Raw genomic sequence first — 19876 nt, forward strand, 5'->3', positions numbered from 1 at the left:
CGACTCACGTTCACCTGCTCTTGGAGTTCCAGCACCCCGCCGTTCTGCTGCTGCGACGGGTGGGGTTGCTGCGGATGCGCCGCGGGGTGCAGGAGACGTGGCGACAGGTTTGACGAGGGATGAAGAGGCCTGGGGGAGGGGTTCGGGGGATGGTAGCCTTGGCGCTCCTCCATCCCCGGCCCTCTGGGGCTCTGCTGGCCGTAGGGCTGGTAGCCCTGAGGCGGGGCTTGGTGGCGGTAGTTCTCATCCTGGTGGCCTACTGAAGGCAGGCCGCCATGGTGGGCGTGCAGGTGGTGATGGTGCTGGTGATGGTTGTTGTTGCTGTTGTAATGGTGGTGGGGGTGGTGGTGATGGCTGTGTGTGTGGTGGTGGCGCGTCAGGCGCTCTCTTCTGCCACGAGGGCGCCGCATTGGAGGGCTGAGGAAAAGGAGTTTGCACAATGAGCTGCTGTTGCTCTTCATATTGAAAATACTAAAGCTAACAAAATATCTTTTTATTTTATTTTTTTAATTTTTATTATTATTTTTTTTTTGTGTCCTGTCCAGCTTCTCAGGCAAATCATATAGTTGATGTAGATGCCCATGTCGGCTGTTCAGATTTACTTTACAAAAGAGAAGTGTAGGATACTTCTCTTGTTGCCTTATTTGTATTTGACTTTATTAAATGTATTTATATTATCATTTAGTGCAGCCGGGCCGGAGCAGGAGGGGATAGAAAGAGAAAAAAAAGAAGACAGAGGGGGGAATTGTGGGGACAAGAGGGGGATTAGACAGAGAGACAAAAACAACAACAGCAAACAACAACAACAACAACAACAACAACAACAACAATAGAGCAACATCAGCAAATACGACATGTACAAATATGATGGTAAAAGTAATAGCAAATAAGCAGTTAGCGAAAAATAAAAAATAATACAGAAATGACAATGAGCATTATTACACTACAAATGGATCAATACAAATACCAATAGAAATATCGCTATTGATAATGAACAATACCAATAATTTACCTTTATTATCAACAATACAGTTGTTTAAATGCAACAATACATATACGTAATGATAACTTGAGATACGAAAGAATGCAGAAAAATGGAGGGGGAGAAAGAGAAGCAACCTACATTAACCTTGTAGATTGTTATAGTTACAATAGGTTAAGCTTTGTCAGTGTGCTATGTGTTACACCCAGTTTACCCTAGGGCAACAACGTTAATATATGTTTGATGAAACGTGATTATGTGCATGAGTGTAAGTATGCATATGTACTTGTATATGTACAGAATGTGTATATGTGTTTGTACAATGAATGTATATGTACAGAATGTGTATATGTGTTTGTACAGTGAATGTATATGTACAGTATGTGTATGTGTATGTTTGTATATTGAATGTGCGTGTGGATGTACGAACATTAGGTAGGTAAATATGTACTGTATTTGTGTATGTATGTGGGAGCGTAGGTACCTATGTACGTATGTGAGCATATGTGAATTTGCATGTACAATACATTCGACTCCCAGAGTGCGTGGGAGCCAGAGCACGGCCCCATCACCCCCGAGAGCCCAACCCACAAACAGGAGGCGTGGTGCCCAGGGAACCAGGGACCACCGCCCCCACGCAGCCAAGCCGGCCAGCGACAGGAACCCCAGAGCCCGGCCCACCGTACCGCCCACAAGGGCCAGCAGCAGGCCGCAGACAGACGCACCCGGCAGAGGACAGGGCAAGAGAAAAGCAGGGGACAGCCAGACCCCAAGCCAGCGAGAGACCACACCCCACATGGGCAGAAAGGCGAGACGCCCCGCTAACAAAATATCTAACCAGAGAGTCAACTAAATATATTTTGATTGATTCCAAATATGACGATGAAAAACCCCTGACCCCAGGTGTCGCCAACCCGTCGATCGTGATCAACCAGTCGATCTTTGGAACTCTACAGGTCCATCCATCCATTTTCTTCCGCTTATCCGAGGTCAGGTCGCGGGGGAAGCAGCCTAAGCAGAGAAGCCCAGACTTCCCTCTCCCCAGCCACTTCGTCCAGCTCCTCCCGGGGGATCCCGAGGCGTTCCCAGGCCAGTCGGGAGACATAGTCTTCCCAACGTGACCTGGGTCTTCCACGTGGCCTCTTCCCGGTTGGACGTGCCCTAAACACCTCCCTAGGGAGGCGTTCGGGTGGCATCCTGACTAGATGCCAGAACTACCTCATCTGGCTTCTCTCCATGTGGAGGAACAGTGACTTTACTTTGAGTTCCTCCCGGATGACAGAGCTTCTCACCCTATCTCTAAGGGAGAGACCCGCCACCCGGCGGAGGAAACTCATTTCGGCCGCTTGTACCCGTGATCTTGTCCTTTCGGTCATAACCCAAAGCTCATGACCATAGGTGAGGATGGGAACGTAGATGGACCGGTAAATTGAGAGCTTTGCCTTCCGGCTCAGCTCCTTCTTCACCACATCAGATCGATACAGTGTCTGCATTACTGAAGACGCCGCACCGATCCGCCTGTCGATCTCATTATCCACTCTTCCCTCACTCGTGAACAAGACTCCGAGGTACTTGAACTCCTCCACTTGGGGCAGGGTCTCCTCCCCAACTTGGAGATGGCACTCCACCCTTCCCCGGGCGAGAATCATGGACTTGGAGGTGCTGATTCTCATCCCAGTCGCTTCACACTCGGCTGCGAACCGATCCAGTGAGAGCTGAAGATCTTGGCCAGATGAAGCCATCAGGACCAAATCATCTGCAAAAAGCAGAGACCTAATCCTGCAGCCACCAAACCAACGCCTTGACTGCGCCTAGAAATTCTGTCCATAAAAGTTATGAACAGAATCGGTGACAAAGGGCAGCCTTGGCGGAGTCCAACACTCAATGGAAACATAATATATTTGGAGAAAAATAAGGTAATATGACATCAGTGACACCCCACCCAGAGAGTGAATAACAGACCCGCTATTTTAACCCCTGAACACGCCTCTCTCTCTTCAGCCTCACAACCAGCCGCTATCGACACCGTGGCCCCACCCCCTGAGCATGGCGGGACACTTCACCGGATTGTCTCGCCAACGCGCGTTGCATGTTGTATGCAAAAATCATTGAGCTGCAACAATGCATTAAGGCTTCCTGCATGCCAAGACTTGCATTTGGGGGACGCATCATTAGAAAGGCGCCCACACTTTCTGGGTAGCAATTGTTGCGTTTGATGACCATTTGTTCCTCCCAGGGAATTCAAGTCACAAGTCGCTCCCAAGCTCTTTACAACACTTAAAGCTGAGTAGAAAAACCACCAGAGACAGAATAGGTATTTTGCAATATATTAGCAAAATTTTGCATATATACATTGAGACCAGTCCAGCATAGAACATTTAATCGCCCCGCTAAGATGGTCTGCCCCCCCAAAAAACCCTCTCCCCTCTTAAGTCCCTGGCAGTCATGTCTCTCTAGCCAAAACAAAGGCTTATTATCTCTCTCTCTAACATTCCTCACTTCAAGGTTAAGCACACAGTTTTGCAGACAACCAAAAGACCACATTTGGAAGAAAAACACTAGCTGTTTTGTAATAGGAAAATGAAATGAAAAGAAGTAACACTTAAATTCGGATATATGTAAATATCTGCCTCCGACACAATCTACCGGCTTCCACTCTAACAATACGGTGCTCTGCTGGAAGTTCTTGAAGATCACGTCTTTCAAAAACTGTAAAGTTCCGTAAAGGCGAGTCCTGACGTCGGTCACGGAGCCCACCGTCATCGTCATCATCATCATCATCGCTCGCCTGCAACAGGAAGCTAACAAGGCAAATACTAAAGTCTGTGAATATTGCTCCAAAATACTGATTCTGTGTTGATTTATATACCGTACAAAAGTAAACACTGACTTGTGCAAAGGCAATAATATTACTTGCAGATAAGATATTTTTTTCATCATTAAAAAGTTTACCCTAGACCAGACCTGGGCAAATGAAGGCCCGTTGAGCTTTTCAATCTGGCCCGCAGGACATTCCAAAACATTTTTTTAGATGTTTAAGATGTAAAGTGTAGCTGCCATTATGATGTGCAGTCATGTTTTATAATGACCGTAAGTCTTCAACTATACTAAGTCTTTACATGGTTGGAATCTGCACTTTGGGATGATATACTAGTTACTATGGTCATCTAATTAGTTACTATGGTAATCTAAGTAGTTACTATGGTCATCTAATTAGTTACTATGGTCATCTAATTAGTTACTATGGTAATCGACGTCACAGCAGCTCAGACGAGGCACCAAGCAGTGTGGGCGGGGAGCGTTTCCACAGACGCGGAAGGAGATTTTCACAACAAAGTTCTAAAGCTTAGTGATATATCAGATATATCAGATTGTCGGTGGGTTTATTTTGTAACCTTCGCGTTAATATTTCACTGTTTGTTGCGTTTCACTTGATTGTAAAATGTGTCGATCGAAAGGGGGTGTGACGTTCATATTTTGTCAATATTCAGTGTTTTATCGTTCCTAGAAACATTTTAAATTGCATTACGTTTTTAAGGCGCTCTGTCATAACGTTTTTAGCATTCAATCAGACATTGTGAGGTTTTGTATTAGTGTTCCTAAAAATAGATATACCGGCCCCTAGACACATTTTTTTCTCTAAATGTGGCCCCCGAGTCAAAATAATTGCCCACGCCTGCCCTAGACCAGGGGTCGGCAACCCAAAATGTTGGAAGAGCCATATTGGACCAAAAATACAAAAACCAAATCTGTCTCGAGCCGCAAAAAAATTAAAGCCTTCTATAAGTGATATAATGAAGTCAACACATGATATAAGTGTCTTTATTAGCTATATTAGCCTACTATCAAAATTATAGTTTAAGTTAAGGAAATAAATGAGCTCAATAATACCTACAAACGAGGCATAATGATGCAATATGTACATGCAGCTAGCCTAAATAGCATGTTAGCATCGATTAGCTTGCCAAATATGCCTGATTAGCACTCTCAACAAGTCAATAACATCAACAAAGTTCACCTTTGTGCATTAGTGCACAGCATAAAAAGTTTGGTGGACAAAATGAGACAAAGAATGAGTGGCATAAAATATGTCTTTCTGTGACATTGTTATACATGTAAACAAACTACGGTCAGTTCAAGGACGGCCAAAATTAGAAGGACAAAACGGCGCTCACCAAATACTCTCATCAAATAGTCATGTTTAGTATAAACAGTGGGATTTCTAACAAGTAGGGATGTTTGTCCTCCTACAGAAACCATATTAAAACAAAAATATATTTTTTCCCCTATCTTTTTTTATTTTCATACATTTTTGAAAAAGCTCCAGGGAGCCACTAGGGCGGCGCTAAAGAGCCGCAGGTTGCAGACCCCTGCCCTAGACAGATCATTATCACGTTTTTAATACCATGACTGGACAATAAGTTTCTTTAACTGAAATGTTTTATTAAAACACGCTTTTTTTTTTTTAAACAGCTCAACATAAAATGGACATCAACACGCTTTTAATGACAAAAAAATTATGTCTTGCCAGATTTTGTAGTAATACAGAAGTTGTATTCCTGCTGTAGGAGCACTTGCATTCAGTGGAGGAACTACACCGTGTTTATATACAATTTTCACGCATTAATAATGTGAATTGTTATGATCATGGTTTGATTGTCAAAGATTGTTTGGTAATGAATAAATGCTTCTGATATTCTGTACATTATGCATTGTATTTGTTTTGCTGCATGACGTCTTCACCTTCTCTATTGACAATAAAGTAATATACAGCCTATGAAACATTCTGTAATTGAGGACTATCAAACAGAGCATGTTATGAAATAGTAAACAACTTATTTCAATCTGCCATCTTATTTTCTTCAACTGATGTACAAGCATTTATTTAGGTAGAAATACTATAGATTACTTTACAAAACATCTTTGAGAATCAACGCGTGATTGTAAATTAAGACTTTTTTTTTCTTTCTCTACTTCGTGTAGCGCTGTTATTGTGAAGGCGGAAATGTGTGATTGGTTTTGAGAAGAGGTGGTTTGACATTTGACAAGAATAAAGATTAAAGACTTCCTGCCTCCGTCTTTCCTTTCTGCTGAGCCTTACCCCATCTTACTAAAACCAAGTAACAATCTACATCAGGGGTGCTCACACTTTTTCTGCAGGCGAGCTACTTTTCAATTGATCAAGTCGTGGGGATCTACCTCATTCATATATATCATTTATATTTACTTATTTATGAAACATATGTTTTTGTTAAGTTAAAGGTGTTTAATGATAATACAAGCATGTTTAACACATATAGTTAATATTGTTAATAAATGAAAGGTGTTTAATGAAAATACAAGTATGTTTAATACATATAGTTAATATTGTTAACAAGTTAAAGGTGTTTAATGATAATACAAGCATGTTTAACACATATAGTTAATATTGTTAATAAGTTAAAGGTGTTTAAAGATAATGCAAACATGTTTAACACATATAGTTAATATTGTTAACAAGTTAAAGATGTTTAGTGATAATGCAAGCATGTTTAACACATATAGTTAATATTGTTAATAAATTAAAGGTGTTTAATGATAATACAAGAATGTTTAACACAGTTAATATTGTTAACAAGTTAAAGGTGTTTAAAGATAATACAAGCATGTTTAACACATATAGTTAATATTGTTAACAAGTTAAAGGTGTTTAAAGATAATACAAGCATGTTTAACACATAGTTAATATTGTTAACAAGTTAAAGGTGTTTAAAGATAATGCAAGCATGTTTAACACATATAGTTAATATTGTTAACAAGTTAAAGGTGTTTAATGATAATGCAAGCATGTTTAACACATAGAGTTAATATTGTTAATAAGTTAAAGGTGTTTAAAGATAATACAAGCATGTTTAACACATATAGTTAATATTGTTAACAAGTTAAAGGTGTTTAATGATAATACAAGCATGTTTAACACATATAGTTAATATTGTTAATAAGTTAAAAGTGTTTAGAGATAATACAAGCATAATTAACACATATAGATTCCTTTCTTTCATGAAGACAAGAATATAAGTTGGTGTATTACCTGATTCTGATGACTTGCATTGATAGGAATCAGACAGTGGTGCTGATAAGGTCCGCATTTTCGAATGGAGGAGAAAAAAAGTCCTCCTTTCTGTCCAATACCACATGAAAGTGGTTGGTTTTTGGCATCTTATTTATCCAGCTTCCGTACTCCTTTGTATACACTTTACAAGAAATACATTGTTGGCAAACTCCGTAGCTTGCTAGCTTGTGCACGCCAGCTTTCTGAGACTCTTATTTTGGTAGCGCAGGCAGGATGAAGCAGCGCTTTTATTGTGCAACTGTGCAGTCGGTCTTTGGAGTTTTGACGACAGGTACGGCGCCAGAGTCTGTTGAAATAAAGTGTTTCTCGCCTTCCAGTCGGTAATTTTAATGAGCTGGCAGCAGCCAGCGTCATCTCAGAAGACCCTCGGGTGCCGTGAATGTCAATCAAGTGACGAAAGTGACGTCATAGTGAAGATTTATGATCGCTCATTTTTAGGACTATTTTTTTAATGGCTGGCTGGTGATCGACTGACATATCCTCCGAGATCGACCGGTCGCTCGCGATCGACGTAATGAGCACCCCTGATCTACATTTTATATTTTCAAAGCACTCAACTGTAGCTCCTCTTTGCTGCAAACAGCAAAGCGTGTTTCAGAACGCAATGATATAGTCTGGCGGCGAATGAAAATAAAATAGTCTTGTCAGGGTAACGACTTGTAATAGCTTTCTTTGGACATAGGCTTTCCATTATGTACCCTTTTCTTTGTGCATTTCTGCTAGCTATTTTCCCGCTTGTGGCTCAACAGCAAGTGAACGTCATTACATTTTTTCCACTCTGCGGAATGGACCGAGGGTCAAAAAGGACGCGTGCGCATTAATCGCTTGGGAAAAAAACAACATAGGAACTAATAGTTAACGCTAGGGGTGTAACGGTACGTGTATTTGTATTGAACCGTTTCGGTACGGGGGTTCCGGTTCGGTTCGGAGGTGTACCGAACGGGTTTCCACACGAACATATTAAGTAGCCACCTAAGCTAAAGTCTTAAACTGCTCCGCTTCTTCTGCCTCTGTCAGTCCTCTACACACACACCCACCATTGTCCCACCCACACAACCATCTGATTGGTTACACACAGAGCGGTAACAGCCAATCAGCAGTGCGTATTCAAAGCGCATGTAGTCAGTGCTTCTGCAATGGGGTTAGCAAATAGGTGTTTAGCAGGTAAGCATCAGGCAGCGGACTCTCCCCAAATTATAATAGTCAACTACTAGTAACATCACTATGAGCCCGTTGACGTTCTAGAAACAAACGGCAGCTCAGCTCACTCGCAAGCCTGGTTTGAGGTGAAGGATAATTAGCTTTTAGCGTAAACTTAGCTCATTTTACCGTGTGTGTGTTACGGACAGCAAAGCCCTGTCTGTCTGTTATTTCACTTTACCTTTTTCTGTGTTGATTGAGCTGTGTTGAAGCAGCAAAAAAGGACATTATGTTAAATGAAGAGTTTCTGTCTCTGATAGTTGATATAATAATGTAAGTGCATCATTAAGCCTACATGAACTCCATGGTGTTCAGAGATGAATAGTCTCTCCTATTGCTATTGTACTATTTTTTTCAGCTATAGTTTCATTAATCATTAGTAATGGAGCAGCCTAGTTTTGAATGGCAGGGTCCCTGCTATCACATGATAAAAATATAACATTCACATAATAAAAATCAACTACAGGCTTCCCAAATGCTGTAATAAATGAAGCATGATGAGTTGACTTGAAACTGTTTAATGTTGCACTTTTTATAAGTAGAAGAAAAGTTTTGTCATTTTATTTAATCTTAGCGATAATTTGAGGCAGTTTAATGTTGATTAACGTGGGCGGAATTATTAGTGTTCCCAATGTTAAAAGGATAAAGCCATTGTTTACAAATTTGGTAAATAAATAACCAAAAAATGTATATTTTGTTGTTTTCTTACTGTACCGAAAATGAACCGAACCATGACCTCTAAACCGAGGTACGTACCGAACCAAAATTTTTGTGTACCGTTACACCCCTAGTTAACGCGTTAACTTTGACAGCCCTCGCTCTGGATCATCAGCAGTCGACTGCCATGATTTGTAGTAGCCGTCGTTGATAGAAGTAGTGTTCATTGCTTTGCGCTCAGTGAAATCAATGCGGCGGGGAAATCTCCGGTAATGCTTAAAATGACCAATATACTGTAAATATTACATGCTATCATGAATGTGCTTGTTACTACAATATATACATACTCACAGCATGTATATAAATTGTAGTTGGAAGTTTTTGGAGGACTTTATAGGCGAAATAGAACAAATCCCATTACCTGCAGTGTTAGCCGCCTCTTACTAACAGTATTTCATCGTTTAAAACACACAAAAAAAGAGACGTGTTGTTGTCACACATAGGGATGATGTTCGAAACCGGTTGTTCGATAAGAAAAGAAACAATTCCATGGACTCGAATCCCTTTTTGAGAACCGGGTCCCGTTATCGAGGCCACTATAGTAAAGAAAAAGAGTTGGTTCTTTATCCGAATCCCTGGGAACTAATCTTTTTTTTTTACCAGGAAATGCCCTGTGGCACATCCCAGGAAATGACGTAGCTCAGTCATTAGGCGGCAGATACAGAAAGCAGCAACAACAATGGACCGGAAAAAACGCCTTCATTTTACAAAAAAATACGACGAGGAAACAATTATTGCCAGGCTTCGCTCTCATGTAAGGGGGGAAGTAAATAAAGCATGTTGAAACATTCAGGCTGCACATAACCTGAAGGTTAGAGAAAGGTGTCGTGGAGAAGCAGCGACGAAGCACGCCCCTCTTCAACCTGTAGCGCCAATTCCAGTGATAGTGCTGGTGAGTAACTAATGTTAACTGTTGCCGGTTAATTTCCATATCTGCTCACTCGTAGCCTTTAGGCTAAAATAACGTTACCTCGTATGTCAATCCAGAATTGCAGTAATGTTAGCTAAACTAACGTTACCTAAGCATAGTCAGTGGCTAACGGTAACGTTAACCTTTTGTATGTGTCTGATAACGTTAACGTTATCTTGTAGCCTACACCAATGGTCCACAACCCCCGGGCCGCGGAAGGGTTGTTTCTTTCTGTTATTAATATTTCTGGTTGCTACATTATATATCAATATAGATCAATACAGTCTGCAGGGATACAGTCCGTAAGCACACATGATTGTATTTTTTTATGACAAAAAAAAAAAAAAAATACCATACCATGGGTAACAACAGTCAATATTTATTTATTTTATTTTATTTTTTTAGGGGGGTAACAACAGTCAATATTTATTTTATTTTATTTTTTTAGGGGGGTTACAACAGTCAATATTTATTTTTATTTTATTTTATTTTTTTAGGGGGGTAACAACAGTCAATATTTATTTATTTTATTTTATTTTTTTAGGGGGGTAACAACAGTCAATATTTATATTTTTTTTTAATTTTTTTAGGGGGGTAACAACAGTCCATATTTATTTTATTTTTTAGGGTGGTAACAACAGTCAATATTTTTTATTTTTTATTTTTTTAGGGGGGTAACAACAGTCAATATTTATTTTTTATTTTTTTTTTAGGGGGGTAACAGTCAATATTTATTTTATTTTATTTTTTAGGGGGGTAACAGTCAATATTTATTTTATTTTATTTTTCTAGGGGAGTAACAACAGTCAATATTGATTTTTATTTTATTTTATTTTTTTAGGGGGGTAACAACAGTCAATATTTTTTTTATTTTTTTTTTAGGGGGGTAACAACAGTCAATATTTATTTTATTTTTTTATTTTTTTAGGGTGGTAACAACAGTCCATATTTATTTTATTTTTTAGGGGGGTAACAACAGTCAATATTTATTTATTTTATTTTTTTAGGGTGGTAACAACAGTCAATATTTATTTATTTTATTTTATTTTTTTAGGGTGGTAACAACAGTCAATATTTATTTTATTTTATTAGGGGGGTAACAACAGTCAATATTTATTTTATTTTATTTTTTTAGGGTGGTAACAACAGTCAATATTTATTTTATTTTATTTTTTTAGGGGGGTAACAACAGTCAATATTTATTTTTATTTTATTTTATTTTTTTAGGGGGGTAACAACAGTCAATATTTTTTTTTTTTTTTTTTTTTTTTTTAGGGGGGTAACAACAGTCAATATTTATTTTATTTTTTTATTTTTTTAGGGGGGTAACAACAGTCCATATTTATTTTATTTTATTTTTTAGAGGGGTAACAACAGTCAATATTTATTTATTTAATTTTATTTTTTAGGGGGGTAACAAAAGTCAATATTTATTTTATTTTATTTTTTTAGGGGGGTAACAACAGTCAATATTTATTTTTATTTTATTTTGTTTCTTATAAAATAAAAGTGAGCTTTTGTTAAACCAAATATTGTGGTTTTTTTCCATATACAACAACCTATCTGGATTCGATAAGAGAATCGATTCGATAAGAGGCACGAACTTGATAATTTCTTATCAAACATCATCCCTAGTCACACATAAGGACTGAATGATTTATGCAGTTGGAACTTTTGAGGACAAATTATTGGTGAAGTGTGTGCGTACGCTTACCTTCGTCGATTGCGCACAGGCGTGTGACATCTCTCCGGTGCGTAGTGGGTATGTGGTCTGCGACTGGGAGGAAGCTCCCAGGGGCGAATGGGAGAGGACGGGGTGGAAGGAGGGGCAGAGCTTAGCTCTAAAAAGGACTGCTGGGAAAGGCGCTGCCTTTTTGGGCTTGGGCTGTCTTCCATCTGCACAAAGTGGTGAAAAGGGGAAGGGAGGGGAAAGGGAAAATGACAAAATACTTTTCAAAGCAGAAGTAAACCAAGGCAGTGGTCAATCATGTTTCAGTGCCTACTTTGTCTCGATCCTCACTGAACACATTATCTGCATGGAAATGTAGCACTCCTCCTGCAGGCCAGCGAGAGAGAGAGGAAAAATAATCAGATGAAATGTGGCTGAGGAAAAACAACATCACAAGACACAAAGCAGCACACACACAGCAGCTGCTTGACTCAATGTGATTTTCCTGTCCAGAATCACAAAAGGATATGAAACAGTTAGTCCAAATACAAATGGCCGTCCGAAATCAATCAGCGTGGTGCTTCTTTGGTCTTCCAGGCTTTTCCAATAGAGGCTTGAAACAAAGCAGCAGAAGCTCTCTTTGGAAAAACGGGGATTATTCATGGCCTCTGATGTGCCAAGAAGACCATCCATCACTCTCTACCAGCATAAGCTTCTCATTTTTATTCTTCAGAGAGTTCTCGCAACTCATCGCTGGATGTCTGCATGCTCGCTCCGTGATTTGTCTCAGTTATCTTTTCTAAATTGTCAAAAGCAGTGTGACGCAACAAAGCCATGGTAAGTCCTAACTGTTACCAGAAGGCCAACTGAACTATTGGCACCCTGAAAAGACTGCTTGGTTAACTTGAGAAACAAACAAAAACATGTATATCCATGCATCATGGAGGTCCTTAATCGGAAGATTGCTATTTGTGGCCTGCTACAGAAGAGCACAGATTGACACCTAATTTGAATATTAACGTGGATACCAGACCTCCTGTGAATTATGTCAGTAAGATTCATGCATTATGCATAGTTAAATGATCCTGATGGAGCCGACAGACCCAGTTTTAGAGTCAACCACGTCAAAACAAACACCTTCCACCTTGTCCTCCAACAAGGAAGAGAGATGCTTGTTGCAACCTAGGTTAACCTAAGTCAAAAGATTAACACCTTTATCTGGTTTGACAATCAGTTTTTTTTGGAATGTAACAAGGCGCCACAGAAAACACTATTATCAAAAAGACTACAGCGTTACCTAGGGGTGTAACGGTACGTGTATTTGTATCGAACCGTTTCAGTTCGGGGGTTCCGGTCAGAGGTGGGTAGTAACGCGCTACATTTACTCTGTTACATCTACTTGAGTAACTTTTGGGATAAATTGTACTTCTAAGAGTAGTTTTAATGCAACATACTTTTACTTTTACTTGAGTATATTTATAGAGAAGAAACGCTACTTTTACTCCGCTACTTTTATCTACATTCAGCTCGCTACTAATTTTTATCGATCTGTTAATGCACACTTTGTTTGTTTTGGTCTGTCAGACAGACCTTCATAGTGCCTGCGTTTCAACAAATACAGTCACTGGTGACGTTAACTCCGTTCCACCAATCAGATGCAGTCACTGGTGACGTTGGACCAATCAAACAGAGCCAGGCGGTCACATGACCTGACTTAAACAAGTTGAAAAACTTATTGGAGTGTTACCATTTAGTGGTCAATTGTACGGAATATATACTGTACTGTGCAATCTACTAATAAAAGTTTCAATCAATCAATCAAAAGTGTGAAGGAAAAAAGACCCTTTTTTATTTCAACCGTACATCCCGTCAAAAGCCTAAAGACTGACTGCACAGTTCCTGTCTTCACAATAAAAGTGCCGCTCCATCGCGCCTGCGCTTTCAAAACAAGAGTCTCCAAAAGCCAGCGCAAACAAGCTAGCAAGCTACGGAGTTTGCCGCCAATGTATTTCTTGTAAAGTGTATAAAAACGAATATGGAAGCTGGACAAATAAGATGCCGACAACCAACCACTTTCATGTGGTATTAGACAGAAAGGAGGAACTTTTTTTCTCCTCCATTTGAAAACGTGGACGCTATCAGCACTACTGTCTGATTACAATCAATGCAAGTCATCAGAATCAGGTAATACACCAACTTATATTCTTGTCTTCATGAAAGAAAGGAATCTATATGTGTTAAACATGCATGTATATTCATTAAAACACCTTTAACATGTAAACAAAAACAGCAAAATAAATACATATAAATTATATACTGTATATATATATGTGTATATATATATATATAATGTATATATATAAATGTGTGTATATATATATGTGTGTGTATATATATATATATATATATATATATATATATATATATAAGTGTGTGTATATATATATATATATATATATACATATATATATATATATATATATATATATATATATATATATATACATATATGATATGTGTGTGTATGTTACTCATCAGTTACTCAGTACTTGAGTAGTTTTTTCACAACATACTTTTTACTTTTACTCAAGTAAATATTTGGGTGACTACTCCTTACTTTTACTTGAGTAATAAATCTCTAAAGTAACAGTACTCTTACTTGAGTACAATTTCTGGCTACTCTACCCACCTCTGGTTCCGGTTCGGTTCGGAGGTGTACCGAATGAGTTTCCACATGGACATATTAAGTAGCGTAACGCACGTTGTGTAAACAATGCACACCGAGGCACAACACACGGCATGCTAGCAGCTAACGGGCTAGGATAGACTGACCATACGTCCTCTTTTCACCGGACATGTCCTCTTTTGCGGAGCTGCCAGGGTTTCTTAAATGCCTCAAATGTCCGGCATTTTGAGTTAGGGTTGCGTGTATTTTCAATGTACGTTCAGGGTTAAGAAGGGGTTAAAAACAAAACAAACGGCAGCATTGGTGAGGGAGGGGCAGAGACAGAGAGAGAGAGAGAGAGAGAGAGAGAGTTATGATAAACGCGCATGCGTCGCCAGGCTCTGCTTTTTATCCATAGATTTATCACATTTAATTTTTTACCATCTATAGCAGGGGTGTCACAAGTGTGCCCCAGAGGCCATTTGCAGCTAATGTTTTAAAGGCCCACGGCACATTCTAAAAATAAGATTAAAATAAACAAAAAGTGAAATAAAAAAAGCTTAAAAGGTTAAATGTAATTTAGAAAAAGTTGCAATGTTGACTAATAAAACAAAGCTGTTTTTTTTTTCTTTCAAACTGTCATTGCTCAAAACATAATATTGAATCAAAATCAATGTGAATTATTGACCTATCCAAGGTTCCCATTACTTCACATCAAATATTCCACTAAGAAAAATATTTTTGGTGGAAGATTTTGCAAATTTGGTAAATAAATAACCCAAAAATGTATATTTTGTTGTTTTCTTACTGTACCGAAATGAACCGAACCGTGACCTCTAAACCGATGTATGTACCGAACCGAAATTTTTGTGTACCGTTACACCTCTAGCGTTACAGTTTAAGCCAGGCCTGGGCAATTATTTTGACTCGGGAGGCCAAATTTAGAGGGAAAAAATGTGTCTGGGAGCCGGTTTATCTACTTTTAGGAACAGTAATACAAAACCTCAACAAAAACGTTATGACAGACCGCCTTAAAACACTGAATGGAATTTTTATTTTTTTTACTGAATGAGACACCCAGAATGTACATGAAAATAAAGACTGTGAGATTTACAATATTAACTATGAAGGATAAAACACTGAATATTGACAACATATGAACGTCACACCCACTCTCCATCCACATGGGGTGGCATGGCGTGGTGGGTAGAGCAGCCGTGCCAGGAATTTGAGGGTTGCAGGTTCGCTCCCCGCCTCTTGCCATCCAAATCACTGCCGTCGTGCCCTTGGGCAGGACACTTCACCCTTGCCCGCAGGGCCGCTCACACTGGTGAATGAATGATGGGTGGTGGTCGGAGGGGCCGTAGGCGCCAAATGGCAGCTGTGGCTACAATGTAGCTTACCACCACCAAGTGTGAATGTGGAGTGAATGAATGATGGGTTCCCACTTCTCTGTGAAGCGCTTTGAGCGTCTCGAAAAGCGATATATAAATCTAATTCATTATTATTATTATTAGAGATGTCCGATAATATCGGTCGATAAATGCTTTAAAATGTAATATTGGAAATTATCGGTATCGGTTTCAACCTCCCGATATTTCCCGGGAGACTCCCGAATTTCAGTTCCCCTCCCGAAAATCTCCCGAGGCATCAATCCTCCCGATTTCCACCCGGACAACATTATTGGGGGAGTGCCTTAAAGGCACTGCCTTCAGCATCTTCTACAACCTGTCGTCACGTCCGCTTTTCCTCCATACAAACAGCATGCCGGCCCAATCACAAAGTATATGCAGCATTTACACACACATAGGTGAATGCAAAGCATACTTGGTCAACAGCCATACAGGTGGCCGTACAAACAATGTTAACACTGTTACAAATATGCGCCACACTGTGAACCCACACCAAACAAGAATGACAAACACATTTCGGGAAAACATCCGAACCGTAACACAACATAAACACAACAGAACAAATACCCAGAACCCCTTGCAGCACCTACTCTTTCGGGCGACAATATACACCCCCACGAAGGGTGAAAAAAAGAAAACCCCACCTACAATCAGATATATCACTAAGCTTTAGAACTTTTTTGTAAAAATCTCCTTCCGCGTCTGTCCCTGACACCCGCATTACAGGCTGGCCACTCAAGAAACACTCAGTGGAAACGCTCCCCACCCACACTGCTTGGTGCCTCGTCTGAGCTGCCGTGACTTTGATGACCATAGTAACTAATTAGATGACCACAGTAACTAATTAGATGACCATAGTAACTAGTATATCATGCAAAAGCGCAGATTCCAACTACTGAAATACTTTGTATAGTTGAAGACTTACGGTCATTAGAAAACATGACTGCACATCATAATAGCAGCTACACTTTAAATATTAATTAAAAACCTCCCTAAAAGGCTTAGTGGCCACATGTGTGGACAGCACCTTTTAGCTCTTATTTCCAAAATTGTGTACACTACTGAATTGGGGTCTTATGGCCACTTATGTGGACACTTATACTGCCATCTGGTGGTGTCAGAAGAGTATAACATACAATGGAATTTGGAAAAAAAAATAAAGTGTAAAAATAAGAATTAGCATGTCACTAAACATGAAGTACACGCTTGTGTACTTATGGACTAAGTACATCATATCAAAAGATGATTCTTAGTTTTTATTCTAATTAGGGTCCAATAAGCCCAAATAGCAAAGAGAAATAAAAAAAAACATGTAAACAAACAGCTTGGGCCTTAAGAGGTTAAAGATCTAAAACAGGGGTGTCAAACTCGTTTTCATCGAGGGCCACATCGCAGTTATGGTTGCCCTCAGAGGGCCGCCTTTAACAATGAGTAATATATGAATATACATGCATATATATAAAACATTAACAATATATTTTTTTTACATAAGCTGTAAAATTGTTTTTTTATTTTACTTTAAAGGGGAACATTATCACCAGACCTATGTAAGCGTCAATATATACCTTGATGTTGCAGAAAAAAGACTATATTTTTTTAACCGATTTCCGAACTCTAAATGGGTGAATTTTGCCGAATTAAACGCCTTTCTAATATTCGCTCTCGGAGCGATGACGTCACAACGTGGCGTCACATCGGGAAGCAATCCGCCATTTTCTAAAACACCGAGTCAAATCAGCTCTGTTATTTTCCGTTTTTTTCGACTGTTTTCCGTACCTTGGAGACATCATGCCTCGTCGGTGTGTTGTCGGAGGGTGTAACGACACGAACAGGGACGGATTCAAGTTGCACCAGTGGCCCAAAGATGCCAAAGTGGCAAGAAATTGGACGTTTGTTCCGCACACTTTACCGACGAAAGCTATGCTACGACAGAGATGGCAAGAATGTGTGGATATCCTGCGACACTCAAAGCAGATGCATTTCCAACCATAAAGTTAAAGAAATCTGCCGCCAGACCCCCATTGAATCTGCCGGAGTGTGTGAGCAATTCAGGGACAAAGGACCTCGCTAGCACGGCAAGCAATGGCGGCAGTTTGTTCCCGCAGATGAGCGAGCTAAACCCCCTATCGACCCTAGCTTCCCTGGCCTGCTGACATCAACTCCAAAACTGGACAGATCAGCTTTCAGGAAAAGAGCGCGGATGAGGGTATGTCTACAGAATATATTAATTGATGAAAATTGGGCTGTCTGCACTCTCAAAGTGCATGTTGTTGCCAAATGTATTTCATATGCTGTAAACCTAGTTCATAGTTGTTAGTTTCCTTTAATGCCAAACAAACACATACCAATCGTTGGTTAGAAGGCGATCGCCGAATTAGTCCTCGCTTTCTCTCGTGTCGCTGGCTGTCGTGTCGTTTTCGCTTGCATACGGTTCAAACCGATATGGCTCAATAGCTTCAGTTTCTTCTTCAATTTCGTTTTCGCTACCTGCCTCCACACTACAACCATCCGTTTCAATACATTCGTAATCTGTTGAATCGCTTTAAGCCGCTGAAATCCGAGTCTGAATCCGAGCTAATGTCGCTATAGCTTGCTGTTCTTTCCGCCATGTTTGTTTGTATTGGCATCACTATGTGACGTCACAGGAAAATGGACGGGTGGTTAAAATCAGGCACTTTGAAGCTTTTTTTTTTTTTTTAGGGATATTGCGTGATGGGTAAAATTTTGAAAAAAACTTCGAAAAATATAATAAGCCACTGGGAACTGATTTTTAATGGTTTTAACAATTCTGAAATTGTGATAATGTTCCCCTTTAAAAACTGGCAGTTCAGTCACCAGAATTTTACAGTAAAAGCAGTTGTTTTTTACAGCATATAAAAATGGAATAAATAGAATGGAGAAACAATACCACCGTTTTTAGCAGTAAAATTCAAGCAATAGAGTAGCCAGTTTTTTTTTTTTTACCGTAAAATCTTGTTGTTTTAATGTTTTTTTTTGTTAGTTTTTTAATGTTTTAGTGTCTTACTGTATATGGAAAAAAACAGTACCAAAGTTGATTTTACGGTAAAAAAAAAAAAAAACTACGCAAAATCTATTGTCAATTTTGCAGTCTACAATTTGATTGATAATTTGTTTTGAAATCATAAGTCAAGCAGATAATTAAGTACAGTATTTATCTTTATTTAAACAAAAAATATTTTTGGAATACTAGATGTCATATTTTGATAATATTGAATTTGATTGTAGCTGAGATAGGCTCCAGCACCCCCCGCGACCCCGAAGGGAATAAGCGGTAGAAAATGGATGGATGGATGGATGAATTTGAAAAGATATGCAATTGCTTGCAGTACATGATTTTTAATGTCAAAAGGGAAAGAAAACAAATATATTTAGTAGGAAAAGATTAAGCATTTTTTTAACGCATATTATTTCCAGGCTTTCGCGGGCCACATAAAATAATGTGGTGGGCCAGATTTGGCCCCCGGGCCTTGAGTTCGACACCTGTGATCTAAAACAATGATTTGGGAATGTCCGGCAGGTCAGATTGAAAAGCTTCATTTGCCCAGATCTGGTTTAAGATATGATTTTTTTTGGCTGTGCGTTCACATATCTTCCATTTTTACCAAATATTGTTTTCGTAGGAACTCTAACATCCTAAATGCTGCTCAAACAGTCTTTGAATTAGATTGTTTTTGTCAAAATCAGTTGCGTTTTTTTTTTTTTTTTGCTTAATTCTGCAAACCAAACAAATAGTGATGAAACTGGGGAAGAACAATGCTCAAGCAGCTGTTTATCTGACTCCACATGTGCAATCTGGACGCAGCACATGCACACATACTTTCATGCAGCATGAAAAGACGTCCTTCAGCTGACAAGACTTTCCCCTAAGCGGGGCCCAAGAAACCTTTCATCACAAAAAAAAAAAAGAAGAAAAGAAAAAAAATCTCTCCCTCTCCTCCTCACCCCCACACCCCACGTATGCCTCATCCAACAAGCCTACCCAGAAACAACAGATCTCCAGATCTGAAAGCAAACCCCACCCCTTTGTTGTCCTTTGCAGACCACTCCGGGGCCATGTGAAGTCCGCCGATAGTAGCGGCTCAAAGACGCCCCGCTAGCGGCTGTGAAGAACAGAGGGAGAGACGGCTGACACTGGAGGCTGCACACGGCCTGTTGCCTCTTCTTCCCTTTTAAACCCCCACTTGGGGT

At 39.5% G+C, this 19876-nt stretch overlaps 1 protein-coding gene across 2 annotated transcripts in view; it reads right to left on the minus strand.

The window, feature by feature from the left end:
- LOC133576709 (E3 ubiquitin-protein ligase RNF38-like) overlaps positions 1-19876 on the minus strand; it is a 65113-nt gene that overhangs the window by 13816 nt on the left and 31421 nt on the right. Inside the window, exons 2-4 of one of the 2 annotated variants that reach the window (XM_061930030.2) lie at positions 11925-11977; positions 11636-11817; positions 9-417 (exon numbers count right to left, since the gene is read on the minus strand). In XM_061930030.2, the coding sequence (XP_061786014.2) occupies positions 9-417; positions 11636-11817; positions 11925-11977 (644 nt within the window). The remainder of the gene's footprint in view (positions 1-8; positions 418-11635; positions 11818-11924; positions 11978-19876) is intronic. The other variant, XM_061930031.2, reaches the window with a different exon arrangement.

This window comes from Nerophis lumbriciformis, linkage group LG36, assembly GCF_033978685.3.
Source record: "Nerophis lumbriciformis linkage group LG36, RoL_Nlum_v2.1, whole genome shotgun sequence".
NCBI classification, from domain to species: Eukaryota; Metazoa; Chordata; class Actinopteri; order Syngnathiformes; family Syngnathidae; genus Nerophis; species Nerophis lumbriciformis.